The sequence below is a fragment of the Ochotona curzoniae genome, unplaced genomic scaffold (assembly GCF_017591425.1).
Source record: "Ochotona curzoniae isolate NIBS_2020 unplaced genomic scaffold, NIBS_Ocur_1.0 contig_899, whole genome shotgun sequence".
NCBI lineage: Eukaryota > Metazoa > Chordata > Mammalia > Lagomorpha > Ochotonidae > Ochotona > Ochotona curzoniae.
In genome coordinates, this window is record NW_024466605.1 from 1669549 (window position 1) to 1684261 (window position 14713).

The 14713-nt window shown below is 58.2% G+C and overlaps 1 protein-coding gene across 2 annotated transcripts in view; it reads right to left on the reverse strand.

The window, feature by feature from the left end:
• ANK1 (ankyrin 1) overlaps nucleotides 1-14713 on the reverse strand; it is a 165275-nt gene that overhangs the window by 22312 nt on the left and 128250 nt on the right. The window contains exons 17-32 of one of the 2 annotated variants that reach the window (XM_040994165.1): nucleotides 13334-13531; nucleotides 12367-12465; nucleotides 11797-11895; nucleotides 11577-11675; nucleotides 11136-11228; nucleotides 10785-10857; nucleotides 9937-9960; nucleotides 9001-9097; nucleotides 8105-8183; nucleotides 6820-6917; nucleotides 6489-6713; nucleotides 6119-6273; nucleotides 5472-5683; nucleotides 5057-5261; nucleotides 4776-4872; nucleotides 4447-4675 (exon numbers count right to left, since the gene is read on the reverse strand). In XM_040994165.1, the coding sequence (XP_040850099.1) occupies nucleotides 4447-4675; nucleotides 4776-4872; nucleotides 5057-5261; nucleotides 5472-5683; nucleotides 6119-6273; nucleotides 6489-6713; nucleotides 6820-6917; nucleotides 8105-8183; nucleotides 9001-9097; nucleotides 9937-9960; nucleotides 10785-10857; nucleotides 11136-11228; nucleotides 11577-11675; nucleotides 11797-11895; nucleotides 12367-12465; nucleotides 13334-13531 (2082 nt within the window). The remainder of the gene's footprint in view (nucleotides 1-4446; nucleotides 4676-4775; nucleotides 4873-5056; nucleotides 5262-5471; nucleotides 5684-6118; nucleotides 6274-6488; nucleotides 6714-6819; nucleotides 6918-8104; nucleotides 8184-9000; nucleotides 9098-9936; nucleotides 9961-10784; nucleotides 10858-11135; nucleotides 11229-11576; nucleotides 11676-11796; nucleotides 11896-12366; nucleotides 12466-13333; nucleotides 13532-14713) is intronic. The other variant, XM_040994166.1, reaches the window with a different exon arrangement.

Here is a 14713-nt window from a genome sequence, read left to right on the forward strand (position 1 = left end):
GGCTCTGGAGAGGTGCTGCGAAGGCCACCCCGCATTCCAATCCCGCTGGTAACAGCTATCCCTTCATAGCCTCTTTGCTTGCTAAAGCTGTTGACTTGGAAGTCATCATGAACCCTCTTGACAGGCGAGGAAACAGGCCCAGAAGCAACAGACGGAACTAAAAAGCAAACCCATTTTGATGTAAAATATTTTTGAGAGATTTATTTATCTTTATTTGAAAGAGTTACAGAGAGAGAATCTTGCATTTCCTTGGTTCACTCCCCACATGGCTGCAACAGCCAGAAAGGGCTGATCATAAGCCAGGAACTTCTTCTGGATCTCCCATGCGGGTGCAGGGGCCCAAGGACTTGAGCCATCTGCTCCTCTCCCAGGCCACAAGCAGGGAGCTGGATGAGAAGTGGAGCGGTTGGCATACAAATCTGCACTCACTTGGGATGCTACAGGTGCAGGCTTAGCTATGCCATGGCACCTGTCCCAACAAAAACCGTGTCTGAAATCCACACAACAAGAAGGTTCTAGTGAAAGCTCCCAGAGGCTGAGCAGTTGAGCTCCCTCTCAGGAGCCTTCATCCTGGAGCAGGTCAGAGCGCCTGCGCTCCAGCCCCACTCCCTGTGTGCACTCTGCCTGACACCCACGTGGAGACCCGAAGGAGCGCCAGGCTCCTGGCCCAGGCCTGGCTACTATGGGCTTTGGAGAGTAATCCAGGCCATTGAATATCTCTCTCTCTCTCTCTCTCTCTTTCTCCCTATGTTTCTATCTCTCAAAAAGACGTTTTTTTCTCCCATGGAAAATGCATATCGTGTTCCCCAGCTGTTAGGCAACTGCCTAGGTAGTCCTGTACCTAGGTAGGTGTTACACTGCTGGGAGAAAAGCAGCTAACAACTGGTAGGCATTTGGGGCCTGGTTAACGTCAAATTTGTGTTAATTGTACCACTGTGCCAGCATAGTTGCCTATTCTACTTAAAAAAAAAAAAAAAGAAGAAGATATGTGGGGAAGGCAGCATTGTTGGACATACCACGACAGTCTCTAGGCGGGGTGCTGCAGATTACCCAGGGAAGGGGACCTGGGGACGTACTGGAGTGGGAGCAGCTGAGGGTGCATCTGGCACAGGAGGAATGACTTCTGGGAATCACTGCACTTGCAGGTAGGTGAGGGAGCTGAGATGGAGTGGTTCAGAGAGATGGAGTGATTCAGAGAGGGGAAGCCAGAGGGCATGTGTGGGTGAGGCCAAGGCAGCCGTCCACATGGGAAACCTGTGTTAAATAGCATCTCCTGCCACCTGTATGCCGGCACAAACAAAAGCTGGGACTGGGGCGGGGGTGTGGGCATGCCTGGCTGGGCAGGCTGCAATATCCACCTGAGTATAGCGGCAGGGAGTGGGCCACATCAGGCTGGGCCATAACACCCATCAGAACACCAAAGAATCAGATCTGGGGCAGATTCTGTAGAGGATTTGTGGGCTTGCCTCAGTTTGCATAAGAGTTGGGGGTGGTGATAGGCAGAGCCATGCTGGACCACGGAATTCAGCTCACAGTTCACCTGACACTTGTGGGAGCCGTGGCTAGGAGGAGGCTGGGCTGGGCCACACCTGCCAGCACATGCAGAGGCTGGGACTGAGGGCAGACCATGTCAAGCAAGGTTGAGGCACCCATCGGCATGTGTGAGATCTGAGGCTAGGAATGGGCCTGGTAGGGGAACCTGAAGAACTGCCCGACTAGGTTGCAGTTCCTGCTGGGGAGCAAAAAAGCCAGGGCTAGGGGCAGGCCAGATCAGGAAAGGCTGTAGAACTCAGCAGGCTGCAGTTCCTATTGGTGTGAGAGCTAGATCTGTGAGTGGGCTGGGTAAGGTCGCAGCACCAGTCAGCATGTTTGTAGGATGGGTCTGGGCAGAACTAAGTTGCAGCAATCACGGGTATACACAAGAGACAGATGGAATGTGGGCCGGGCGAGCTTTTTGCATGCTGGCACATGCCAAAATCAGTGTCGGGGATGGGTCTGGTGGGGATCACTGGGCGTTGCCCTGATTAGGCTGCAGCACCTGCTGATGTGTGTGAGACGGCCTGTTGTGGGTTGGGTTGGGCTAGGCTGCAGCACCCACCAGTTTATGAGAGAGACAGTGCAGACAGCTGAACTGACCAGACAGCTGCATCTACCTGTATGTGTGTTGGCTGGTAAAGCTGATGGACCGAATCCGATTCTATACTGGCTGGCTGATGCATGTAAGAGCTGTCTGAGATCTGGGCCTGGCGCGATGGCGCAGTGATTAAGGTCCTCGCCTTGCACGCCCGGGATCCCACATGGGCGCCGGTTCTAATCCTGGCAGCCCCGCTTCCCATCCAGCTCCCTGCTTGTGGCCCGGGAAGGCAGCCGAGGACGGCCTGATGCTTTGGGAACCTGCACCCGCGTGGGAGACCCGGAAGAGGCTCCTGGCTTTGGATTGGCATAGCATCACCCGTTGCGCTCACTTAGGGAGTGAATCATTGGACGGAAGATCTTCCTCTCTGTCTCTCCTCTCTGTATATCCGCCTTTCCAATTAAAAAAAATAATAATAAATCTTAAAAAAAAAGAGCTGTCTGAGGTCACCCCAGGTGAGGTTTCTTGGGGAACTCCTCAACTAGATGACTAGACTCAAACTCCAAGCACAGGAAAAAATCACAATAGATGTCCAACTTTGGAGTGCATGAACTGGGACTGGGCATCCTCAGTTGTTGATGCTTGAACAGTGGACACCATGCCCAGAAGCACACAGAGCACATGACAACCAGCTCATCCAGGCCAGCAGAAGATGTCGAATGCCTCGTCAGAGGACAGAAAGCAGAACAGGTTGGACCACTCTCCTAGCCAAGTTTTGCCAAGTGTCTGGGTCTATGGATACACAAAGGTGTATTTGGTCAGCCAACAGACCTTGGAAAGATTTTCTCAAGTCTGGTGCAATGAAGTGGACAACATCTCAGAGCGATCAAACACCACTCAAGAAATATCCCCCTTGAACACTCTTTCCCAATTTGGGGTCTCTAAAGCATCATCAAGGGACCAACCACAATAACCAGGTGCTGATATAGCGTGACAGCAAGGAGTGGCCTCCTCCCCTTGGGACACAGGAAAAAAAAAATTTGTCCCACCCACTGGTCTCAATATCCAACTCTGCCCACCTTAATCAGAGGCCCATGTGGGCATGCATCACATTCCATCATGTAAATAATATTAAAAATAAAATTTTAAAAAATGCGTATCATGAAAAACTTATTCATGGAGTTTAAAATTTCTTTCGTATCAAAATCAACTTACCTCTAAAGATTCTTACTGAGACAGACAGACACAGAAGCAAGCACATCCACTGGCCAGTTCACTTGCCAGGTGCTGGCAGCTCTCCCCCATGAGCAGCAGGGACCCAATCACTGGAGCCATCACTGCCGCCTCCCTCCCAGGGTCTGCATCAGCAGGAGTGTGGAGTCAGGACCTGGGCCCTGGGACGCCAAGTGCCTGCCCTGAAAGGGTCCTTTAACTGCATGTGTGATGAACTGGCCGGGTGGCTCCCATGCTTGTTTTACCTGCTCAGCCCCTGAGACAGGACCGGACCACTGCTCTCATGAGCGCCCGGCCTGCAGCACAGCAAGAACGTCCACTGTCAGGCCACAGCATGTTTGGCCACATTCTGTGACGCCGACAGCCCATAGGAGCATGTTTTTGAGTCCTAGCTACTGTGCTTTCAAACTAGCTCCATGCTATGTGCCTGGGAAAGCAGGAGAAGATGCCCTGGTGCTTGGGGCCTTCATGTGGAGACCTGGATGAAGCTTCTGGCTCCTGGCTTCAGACTGAGCCCAGCTCTAGTCACTATGGCCGTTTGGGGATTGAACCCATGGAAGGAAGATCTTTCCCTCTCTGTATCTCTCCACCTCTTCTCTGTAACTCTTTCAAATGGACAGTTGATGTTTAAAAAATTAATCAACAGAAGCCAACGCTACTAATCCCCCATTTGTGATACGAGCATCCCATATGGGCACCGGTTCAAGTCCCAGCAACTCCAGTTCCAATCCAGACCCCTGCTTATGACCTGAGAAAGCAGCAGAGGGTGGCTCAAGTTCTTGGGCCCCTGGACCCACATGGGAGACCCAGGGTAAGCGCCTGGCTCCTGGCTTTGCATCAGCTCATTTCTGGCTGTTGCGGCCATTTGGGGAGTGAACCAGTAGATGGAAAAGCACTCTCTCTGCCTCTCCTCTTTGTAACACTTTCAAGAAAAATAAGTCAATCTTTAAAAAACTCAGTAAGTGCCCTCCCCATGTCGCTAGTCCTTAGGCCTGCAGTCAGTCAGCTGTCTCCCACATGAGGCCTCTTCCCGGTCTGCTGAGGCTTCTGGGAGACACCGGGAGATGCTGGCTTTCCTGACCTTCTGCAGAGCGAGTGCCCTGAGGGGATCACGGTGACCGCGTTGAGGGGGGCTGTACCTCAATGTCCCTGCTCCGGGCCACCTCCACGAAGTTCTCGTGCTGCTCCAGGGTCTTGTCCACCTTGTCATCCGTCATGCAGTAGCAGCGTAGCCGCCCTTCTCGGGGGTCGTTCATCTTAGCAAAGATGACAAACTTGGCCATGTAGGGCACCGCTGTGAGCTCCTTGTAGAGCATGGTGGCGAAGTTCACGGCCTCGGCTGTTCGCGGGCAGTCTGACAGCCAGAACCTGTGGGGGAAGGTGAGGGTGGAGGCAGAGTTGAAAGCGTGTTCCCCACTCAGGCCAGCCTGTGGGGGCCGCGGTGGAATGGGGCAGCCTCCAGACCCACCTGGCAGACACGTTGGTGGTGAAGTTGGCACACTCATTGGCATACACGAGCTTGGTTGTTCCTGTGATATCCTCCCACTGGGCCTGGTCTGTTCCACCTGTAAGGGCAGGGGAAACAGGGTTGGGGGGCTTACCCAACCAGCAGGCCCTGGTGTGTTGCTCCTCCTCCTGGGGGGCTTGGGGTCCCCTGCTCTCTCAGAAGAAAGGCCAGGGCTCCCTCCTGGCAGGCAGGGCTGGGGAGGAGCTGCCTGGGTAGGGGTGCAGGTGGGCATCCTCGCTCACCGATGACACTGCAGAGCAGGCGCAGGCTGGTGGTGTCCCCTTCTCCACTGTCCCGCGGGTTGTCCGTCCAGGACGGGGGCAGCGGGATGCGCAGGCCAATGGGCCGGTGGAACTTCCGGCGCCGGGGCTCCACGGTGACAATGGGGCTGAAGGTGGCCTGGTTGCCCAGGAGTTTGGTGACCAGGTCGTCGGGGACAGGCTGGGCCTGCCAGGAGTCAAGGGTGCGTTCATGCCTGAGTGACAGCCTGGAGGTGGCACCATACCCAGGGCAAAACTGCAGGGCATGCATGCCGGGTCTGGACTGTCCCCAGCCCCTTGTTGCCCGTTCTCCTTGGAACTGTCTCCCAGCCCCCTACCCAGCAGACCAGGCCTCCCCCTACCCCCTGCCCTGCCTGCCTGGGTCACGGGGCATCACCTGAAGGGCCAGCTTCACCCGCTTGGTGACAGCGTTCTCTGGGAAGGTGGCCTGCACCATGGGTACCAGCTTGCTCTGCAGAGCCCCGCCCTCGGGCCCGATGGTGTCGCAGTCCTGGCACAGGCGCGACATGATCACGAAGTACAGCGGGAAGTCCGTGGTGATGATGCGACACACACGCTTTTTCTCCAGCTCCTCCAGGCTGCCCAGCTCTGCGACCCCACATGCACCCTGGTCAGGGTCACGCCCATGGGCTGCGACCTCCAGTAGGTGGCCCTGACAGCCCCTCGCACCTACCATCTCCAGCACGCAAGCCTCTGGCAGGAGGGACACCCCTAAACACATCTCTGGGTTCCAGGGGACCCTCGTCCATCCTGTATCCCCAGGCCCCAGGGGACCCTCGTCCATCCTGTATCCCCAGGCCCCAGGGGACCCTCGTCCATCCTGTATCCCCAGGCCCCAGGGGACCCTCGTCCATCCTGTATCCCCAGGCCCCAGGGGACCCTCGTCCATCCTGTATCCCCAGGCCCCAGGGGACCCTCGTCCATCCTGTATCCCCAGGCCCAGGGGACCCTCGTCCATCCTGTATCCCCAGGCCCAGGGGACCCTCGTCCATCCTGTATCCCCAGGCCCAGGGTACCGGGTACCTTCGTCCATCCCGTTGAGGATCTGGTCCAGGTAGCTTTCTCCGTAGCGACTCTTGTGCTCCTTCCACACCGAGCCGTTTTCACTTCTCAGCACCACCAGCTCGCGGTCCCCACGGCCGTGGGAGGCAAAGTGGGGTATCTCCACGATCACGGGGCTGCGATGGTAAGAGTGGGTGTTGAGGAGGTGCTCCTGAGCCCAGCAGTCCCCCAGCCGTCTGTCCCTTCCCAGGCGGGCGCTGTGGGCCTCCTGGTGTACGCCGCAGCCCATCCCAGCCCTGGTGCCTTTATCCAGCACTCTCAGCCCCCTCCCAACGCAGTGGGCAGTGAAGGGAGGAACTGGGATGGGACTTGGTGCAGGTGGCCCTCTCACCTCAAGAACTGAACGCCCGTGGGCCCCAGCGCGATGATCCTGCTGGCCAGGCCCTCCTCCTCGGCCAGCGGAGGCGGTGTGCTCAGCTTCTGGGGCTTGACCAGGCGGCAGGTGATGCGTGTGGGCGCTGCGCAGGTGCGCGGAGGGATCACCACCCGGAGACCATTGTGCCGACTGCCCCTCATGGAGCCTCCCCGGGCGTCTACCATGAAGCTGACCAGGAACCTGGGGCCGTGAGCATGTGGGCATTGGGCATCCAGTGTCAGGGAGAGCCGGGGTGAGGGGAAGCGGGGGGGGGGGGGGGGGGGGCGGTACCGTGAGCCACACTCACCCTGTGTGGACAGGGCTGGCCACCGGGCTGATATTGTCAGAGGTCTCCGTGGCAGGGCTGCTGGGGATCAGGGAGTCTTCGTCGTACTCCTTGGAGGCCTAGGGAGAGCAGAAGGCGAGGCCCGTGGGTGGGGGCTCCCTCCCACCTTCTGGGCCTCTCCTGGCCTTGGGCGGAGCCAGAGCAGGGATACACCCAGCAGTCGGAGGTGTACCAGGCGGCCTCCTCCTGCCCAGCTCTGCCAAGAAGGGACGTCGTGCGCGGGCAGGGCGTGGCCCTTTGCACCAGCACTTGCAGCTCCCTGTCCTGCCGGCCTCTGGGGCACCCACAGCGAGTGCCCTTGAAGGCTTCTCTCTCCCTTCTCTGCAGAAGAGGCTGCACCTTGTTCACAGCCTTGGGACAAAGCTGCTGCGCATGGGCCAGGGTCTCCACATTGACTGTCAGCTCTGCTCTCACTCGAGCTCTCACAGGTGTTCCCCCCCACCCCCCCACGAGGCCTTCCGTGGGTCCCTGGCCTCCTTCTTGTCTCTCCCGGAGAATGTGCAGGAGTCCCTCCAGGAAGCACCTGCTGGCCTGAGGCCGTGACCCAGCTGAGAGGCCAGCACAGTGGTCTGGCAGGGACAGCTGTTGCCTAGCTCTGCCCAGTCCCAGCTGCTCCACTTCCCACCCAGCTCCATGCCAACACGCCTGGGAGAGCAGCTGGCATTGTTCCTGGCAGAGAGACAGGGAGACTTGGATAGAGTTCCAGGCTCTGGGTTGGGTTTGACCTAGCCCTGGTCATTGTGGTGATTTGCAGAAACAGTGGATGGAAGATCTCTCTTTCCTCTCTCTGTAACCCTGACTTCCAAATAAATAATGTGGGTTTTTGTTTTGTTTTAAAGTGACAGTTGGTCAGTTGAGGAACAAGCAGACGATCCTCAGGGCTGTTTATCTCACTGATGGTAGTGGCATCTTGGGAAAACACCCCAGCAGTAACAGCCACAGCAGCCACCTTTCAGACACCCTAGCCCCCAAGGAAACCACAGAGACCCGGGACAGCCAGCCCAGCTGACCTACTCCTGGGCATGGATTCAGACAGACACCCTCTGGGAAGAGAGGGAGGGACCAGCCCGTGGCATCAGACCTCACCCTCACTCATGTCTGGGGGTGACCCACACGGTGGACATCTGGGATGATGTACCACCAGGAGCCCCTGCCCATGCAATGGCCCCTTCCCGTGTTGTGCCTCCACCATGCAGGGGCTCCCTTACCCAGACAGTGGGAAATAGGATGCCGGGGACTTCCTTACCTGCTCTGGCTCCTCGGATCGGATCACCACAGTCTCAGGCGTGACACATGGGATCCTGGGGATGGCTGGGGACTCCACGCTGCGTGACGAGAGTATGTGCCAGTCAGAGGAAGAGGAGCTTCCTCACAGGCCCTGGGATGGCCCTCGCTTGGCCCTAGCTGCCTGCACCTTGGAGATGTGCTGCCCCACCACCCTGCAGCTGTCCTTGCAGCCTGGCTGCAGAACCTGCTCCCCCTGCCAAGCGCTCCAGGTCCTGACTGGCTCGACTGCTTTCCCAGGCCACAGGCAGGGAGCTGGAAGGGAAGCAGGGCTGCCGGGATTAGAACCAGCGCCCATATGGGATCCCGGGCGTGCAAGGTGAGGACCTTTAACCACTTGCGCCACCGCGCCGGGCCCCTGACCGGCTCTAATCTACCATGTGGTGGACCCCTCACTCAGGCCCTGGCAACGTGAGCTCACTGACCACCGATGGTCAGGTATCCCAGTTCAGTTTTCTAATAGGCACTTAGTAAATGCTCGTGACTGAGAGAAGCCTGGTAGTGTTGCTGCCTGGTGCCTACTCTGCTGCGGTCTCCTGTGAAGGTAGCTGCTGGCTGCCGGGGTCTTCCCAGGAGGTGACTACAGCTCTGCCTTTCTAAGCCGCTGACCAAGCTGGAGCCTAGCTCGGTCCTAGTTTCAGACGCAGAACCTCCACAAGAAAGGACAGGCTGCGAGTGAGTGGGGAAACAAATCAGGAGGGCAGGGGTGGCAGAGGATGAAGAGGACCTGGTGAGCGGTTCTATGTGTTCATGAGGGGAGATCAGGGTACAGAGCCAGGAAGCACCACCCCCCACCCGGGGGGTGCTGACGCCAAGACTGTCTGCTGTCCCTGCCAGGAAGGGGGACCCCCCTCTTACACTTGGTCAAGCTTTGGCACAAAGTCCAGCAGCTCTCTCTCGTCATCCACATCCCTGGCGTCCGGTTTCTCAGCCTTGGAGCCCACGAGGTCTTCCCCTGGACAGACCCAAAGTTCAAGTGAGCCTCTGGGCTGGCGGAGGATAAGGGCTTCTCCTGGTCCAGCTCGTGGGGCTGCTCCTGGGCAGAGCAGGAAGGGCCAGGAACTCCAAGGGGGTCCACCTGCCGGCCCTCCCGCTTCCCATCCTGGGGAGTGGGGCAGCCAGCTCCTAATGCCTTCAGCTTTGCAGAAGCAGAGAGCCAAACCCTAGGACCTGCTCTGTGAGCATGTGACAGTATCAGAGGGGCTGTGGCTTCCCCTCTCCAAGTCACCCCAAAGAAGTCAGCCACACTGTGGCTCGTGTTTTGAAGGGTTTTTGCTTGTACTATAACCAGGGGAGCTGACACCTCATTATTTCCGAAGCTCAGTTACGAAGAGGTTCAAACTCCAAGTCACTCAACTGCCAGACTGAATTTCTGTGTGTCTCCTGGGATGAGCTGGGAGCTGGAACTCCAGTAGGGCTCAGGGGTGGGGTGTGGTGGGGGCTGAGGCCTGACCTTGAACTGTACCACCTGCTGCCCCACCCCCTGCCCTGGGCGGTGTGATCTGGCACTGACAATGGAATAACGACGTGGGCAACTCATGCAGTTATGGTCACAACACGGCGCAGCGGCATGGGGACAGACACAGAGATGGACAGGTGGGATGCTGTCCCCACTCCCCCTTACCCCCTCTAGGGCCTGGCGGGAACTTGCGGGTTCTCCCTGTCCCCCAGGCTCTGGGCTCCAGGTTGTTAGGGTGGGGGGTGGGAAGCAGAGGTGGGTTAGTGAGGGCTTGGGGGAGGGGAGTGAAATGTGTTCTGGTGAGAAAGCTCACAGGAATAGAAAGCGTCTCATACCCATTAGAGATAAGTGAGCGGTGCCTGGAAAGCAAAGGAGAGCCAGGATGAGGAAAGGACAGCGCCGGCGCACGTGGGACTGGTGGAGGGACACGGCCAGAGAGGCCAGGAGGCTGGTCCATCACCTCCCCCCTCCCCCCACCCTGCACCGTGGTGGGAGGGCTCCAGCTGGATCACCCTGGCGAGATCTGAAACGGGGAGGGGGTGCAGCCCACACCCCATGGGCCCTCCCAGGGTCGCTCCGAAGGGCCACTGACTGCAGGATGTTTTCGCAGGTTCTCAGCGGCCCCACCGAGGACTTGTTTAAAGCATGTGGGCAGCACCTGGTGGAACTCGGTCCAATGTGATCCACGCATACAGTACATGCACACACAGGTGTTTACGAACTCGTACATGATTTTAAACTTCCCTCTGTGGGAGAAGGCTAAAGGGATATGTTTGTGGGGGGCGGCCTTGTGGCACAGTGTATAAAGCTGCCACAAGACTATGGCATCTCGCCTGGACGCCAGTTTTAGTACCAGCTGCTCCATTTCTGATCCGTTGCCCTACTAGTGCACCTGGGAAAGCAGTAGAAGATGGCCCAAATGCTTGGGCCCCTGCACCCACGTGGAGGACCTGGAAGAAACTCCAGGTTCCTGGCTTTAAACCAGCCCAGCTCCAGTTGTTTAAGCCAACTGGGGAGTGAACCAGTGGATGGAAGATCTCTCTCTCTCTCAACAATGGACAGTGGTCAACGAGCAGTCTGTTCCTGGCTTCGGAGCACCTCTGGGAGACTCTAGGGTGGCAGGAAGTGCTGGCCAGTGCTCAGCCCTGCCCCTCCCATGCAAACCCATCCCCCTGCACTTCACCTTCATCTTCAGACACGTCCAGGACCTCATCTACTGTCTCCGGGAAACTCATGCGGTGCTTGTCACTGACCATCTGTAGTGAGAGAACAGAAGATTCAGCCCAAAGCAGGCAGGCTGCCCCTGCCCAGAGGCTAGCTGGTCACCACAGGGACAGGAGCAGGAGAGGACCAACCCAAGGGGATCAGACCTAGCTTCCCAGGGTCCCCCCAGCCACCCCAAGCTCCCTCTGTGGCCTTCCAGCAAAGAGCCCGGCCACTCCGCTGGCCACCAGGGGGCGGCAGCACCTGTCTGCTCACCAGCCAGTGTGCACAGGGGTCCCCAGGGTCCATGGAGGGGAGAGGCCCTACGTACCACCACGCTGCCTTCGTCCGTGACCACCTTGAGCACATCTATCACGGAAATGTAGCCCAGGCGCTTGGCGATGGCCAGCGGAGTGGTTCCGTTCTGAGGGAGAGGCCGGGACAGGGTGAGAGGAGCGCACCGGGAAGGAGTACCTGGTCCCAGACAGTGGGCAGGGTTCTGAGGGGCTCAGCCTTGGGCCCAGAGCAAGAGCCCATGTTCACCGCCCCCGCCGAGGGCAACGTCTAGGACTGAAGCCAGGAGCCGTCCGAGGCCAGGCATGCTGTCCACCTGCACCATCCTGGGAAGTCACTCCGCGCATTGCAGACAGAAACAGGGCCACCAGTGGGGTACCCACCCGAGGGAGGACGAGGCTGGCCAAGGCACCCATTGCCAAGCCCTGCCCTCCAATGTGGCCGAAAGATGGCACCCCCTGAGAGCGTGGGCACTCACTGAGCTGACTTCGTTTGGGGAAGCACCACTTTTCAGCAGCAGCGTCACGATGTCCGTGTGTCCTTGCTGGGCTGCCTGGTGCAAGGGGCTGTACCCCAGCTGTGACATGGGGCAGGAGAGGGCTGGTTGGGCAGGGTCAGCTCACCGCCGCGCCAAGAGCCGCCCACGGACTGCAGGGCAGCACCCCCACCCCCCAGCCCAGCCCTGGCCACTTCCTTACCTTGGTCTTGGCATTGACATCTGCCTGGTGCTGCAGCAGGAACTTGACCAGCTTGATGTTTCCATAGTGGCTGGCCACATGGAGAGGGGTGTACCCCATCTGGAAGTTGTGGCGGGAAGCAGGATGACGGACAGCCCCATGAGCCGTGCACCCCCGAAGGAACCCTCCCATGGTTGGAGTGGGGCTGGGAACAGGGCAGGGACTGGTACAGGGTCCCCCTTGAGGTCAGGACCCCAAATGACTAAACTGAGGCTGCAAGAGAGAACAGTCCCCCAAGATGGAGGGTGTCTTGGGTTTGCAGGCAGCCTCTGTGGAGCTTCCAGAATTTTCTCTGTATGCCTTCACCACCACCCTATAGCTCCTTGCCCACAGAGAGCAGGTCAGGCTGGATGCTGGATGCCAGACTGGGTTCCTGAGTGAAGCCAGGAGCCTGCTGTAGACACAACCCAGTTCCTTGCTATGAGGATGGGGGTGGGGGTGCTGGGCTGGGGGATCCCGCAGCATCCTGGAGCAGGTCCAGGAGGGTCAAGGGACAGGAGAACACACTGAAGGCCACACCACCCGCCTTACCCGGGTGGTGGCGTCCACCGTGACGCCGTGTTTGATCAGTACGTCTGCCACCAGCACGTGGCCTTCCTGTGCCACCAGGTGGAGTGGGGTGAGGCCACTCTGAAAGAAAACAGTTGCCCATTAGCTGCTGGCCACCTGCGGAGAGCCAATGGCCAGACACCAAACAGATGCTGGATGCTGGCTTTGTTCCAAAACTCTGCTTACACACAAGCATGAGGCCAGGGTTGGATGCCTGGTCTTGAGTTGTGTGATGGCTTTCCCCAGGGAATGCTCTAATTCTACAGTGGATGGCTCTGGAACTTCCCTCAGGTGGTTAAAATGTTCTGAAGTCAGAAGGGGTCGTGTTGAGGCTCAGCAGGTAAAGCAGCCGCCTGTGGGGCTGGTGTTCCCATGTGAGCTGAGCACTGGTTCAAGAGTCCCAGATGCTCCACTTCTGATCCAGCTCCCTGGCTCAGGCGCCTGGGAAGGGGCAGCAGAAGATGGCCCAAGCGCTCAAGCCCCTCACGCACGTGAGAAAATCAGGAGTTCCAGAATCCTGGCTTTAGCCTGGCCCAACCTTGGCTGTCACAGCCGTTTGGGGAGTAAAACACCAAATCAGAAAACCTCTCTCACTCTCTTGTCCCCACCTCTCTACAACTCTGCCTTTCAAATAATCAAATGAATCTTTAACTAAAGCAGGCTCCCAAGTGTGCACAGTGGTTTTTACGTTAGAACGTCCACCATACATCCAAGCACTGGTCTTTCTGTAGACTCAGCCGTGGCCTTGGCATGGGATCGGGCTGACAGGATCCAGCCTCAGGATCCAGACCCCTTTCTGGCGGTCTATTCATTTGCAAAACTGACCCTGAAACCTGGCAGTGGCTGTGAATGTTGCGCGCACTCACACTCCTGTGGCTCTCACACGCTGGCACGGAGGCTTCCTGCTGGCAGGTGCCAGGCCTACAGACAGGCCCAGGTGTCAGCCTACCTTGTTGCCCAGGTTGCCGTTGGCTTGCTTGGAGAGGAGCAGGGCCACCATGTCGGCGTGGCCCTCCTGGGCGGCCAGGTGCAGGGGTGTCACACCCTGCACCGACTCAGCATTTGCGGAACCCCCGTACTGCAGCAGGCTGCGGGCCACCTCCATCTGGTTCTGCTTTGCGGCTATATGCAAGGGTGTGTAGCCGTTCTGAAAGGGAAGCCCCGTGGGCAGCCTGTCATGGCCAGGCTGGGGAGCACCAGTGCCACTCTAGAGAGACACACTGCAAGGGGACTATATACACACATGCATACATACAGACAGGCACACAGAGACACGCGGAGATGAACTGTGAAGCGCTACAGCGCTCAGAACTCGGAGCTTGGGTAGGGAGGCAAGGACTTGAAGTGGACATCTAGCCCCATGGCAAGGTGGTGCCCCACGTGCTGTGTGCCGGTTTGAGTCCCAGCTACTCTGCTTCCCATCCAGCACCCAGCCTATGCCAGGAAAAGTAGCAGGAGACTGGCTAAGTGCTGGGGCCCCTGCACCCGTGGTGGAGACCCGGAAGAAGCTCCTGGCTCCTGGCTTCGACCTGTCCCAACTCTGGCTGTTGCAGTCCTTTGGAGAGTGAATCAGTTTGGATGAAAGCGCATGCATGCACTCTCTCTGCCCTTCAGAAACATAAATCTATAGTAAAAAAGGGCATTCTCTGAAGAGTTATGTAAGAGGCATCTTGCAAGCCTTCCTTCCTCTCCCTGGATGACGCAGTGAGAGAAACACGGCCCTGTTGTTCATGGGTTGTTCTTCCACAGCCAAACAGGCATCCCGAGAAGGCCACTCAGCAGGCAGGGTGGAGTTTGTGCCAGGTGCATAGAGACAGAACAAGGAAGTGTGGTCACCTGGGGATGCTGGCTCCGTGTGCCCAGCCTCACTAGCAGGCTGCTGCCTGCAGGAGGTGATAAGGACCATGGGGACTTTCTCCCATGGCTAAAGGACAGCCACTCGAGCAGCCTGAAGGACATGTCCCATGTGTCTCTATGGGAGTCCCAAGCCACAAGGGCAGCTGGAGGTGCTCACATTGGCAAGAACAGCACTCAGTCCAGCGCAGCCAAGGGCACAGGCTGCCAGGGGATTCCACGGGTCACACAGGGACAAGATGGACAGCAGCACGGGACCCCCTCTCTGCCTCAGCCCTGACGCCCTGGTGCCAGGCTGGCTGAGAGGGGGCATGAGCTGCCTGCACTGGTCTGTGCTTGGGAGTTGGCTCCCTGGAAACAAGCAGTCTGGTTTCAGTCCCTGTTGGGCAAGCTGGACAGTGCAGAGGAGGGAGGGAGTCCGCTGGCTTATTTTTAGCACTAGGAGGACGTGCACCTCTTGGTCGGGCACAGCGAC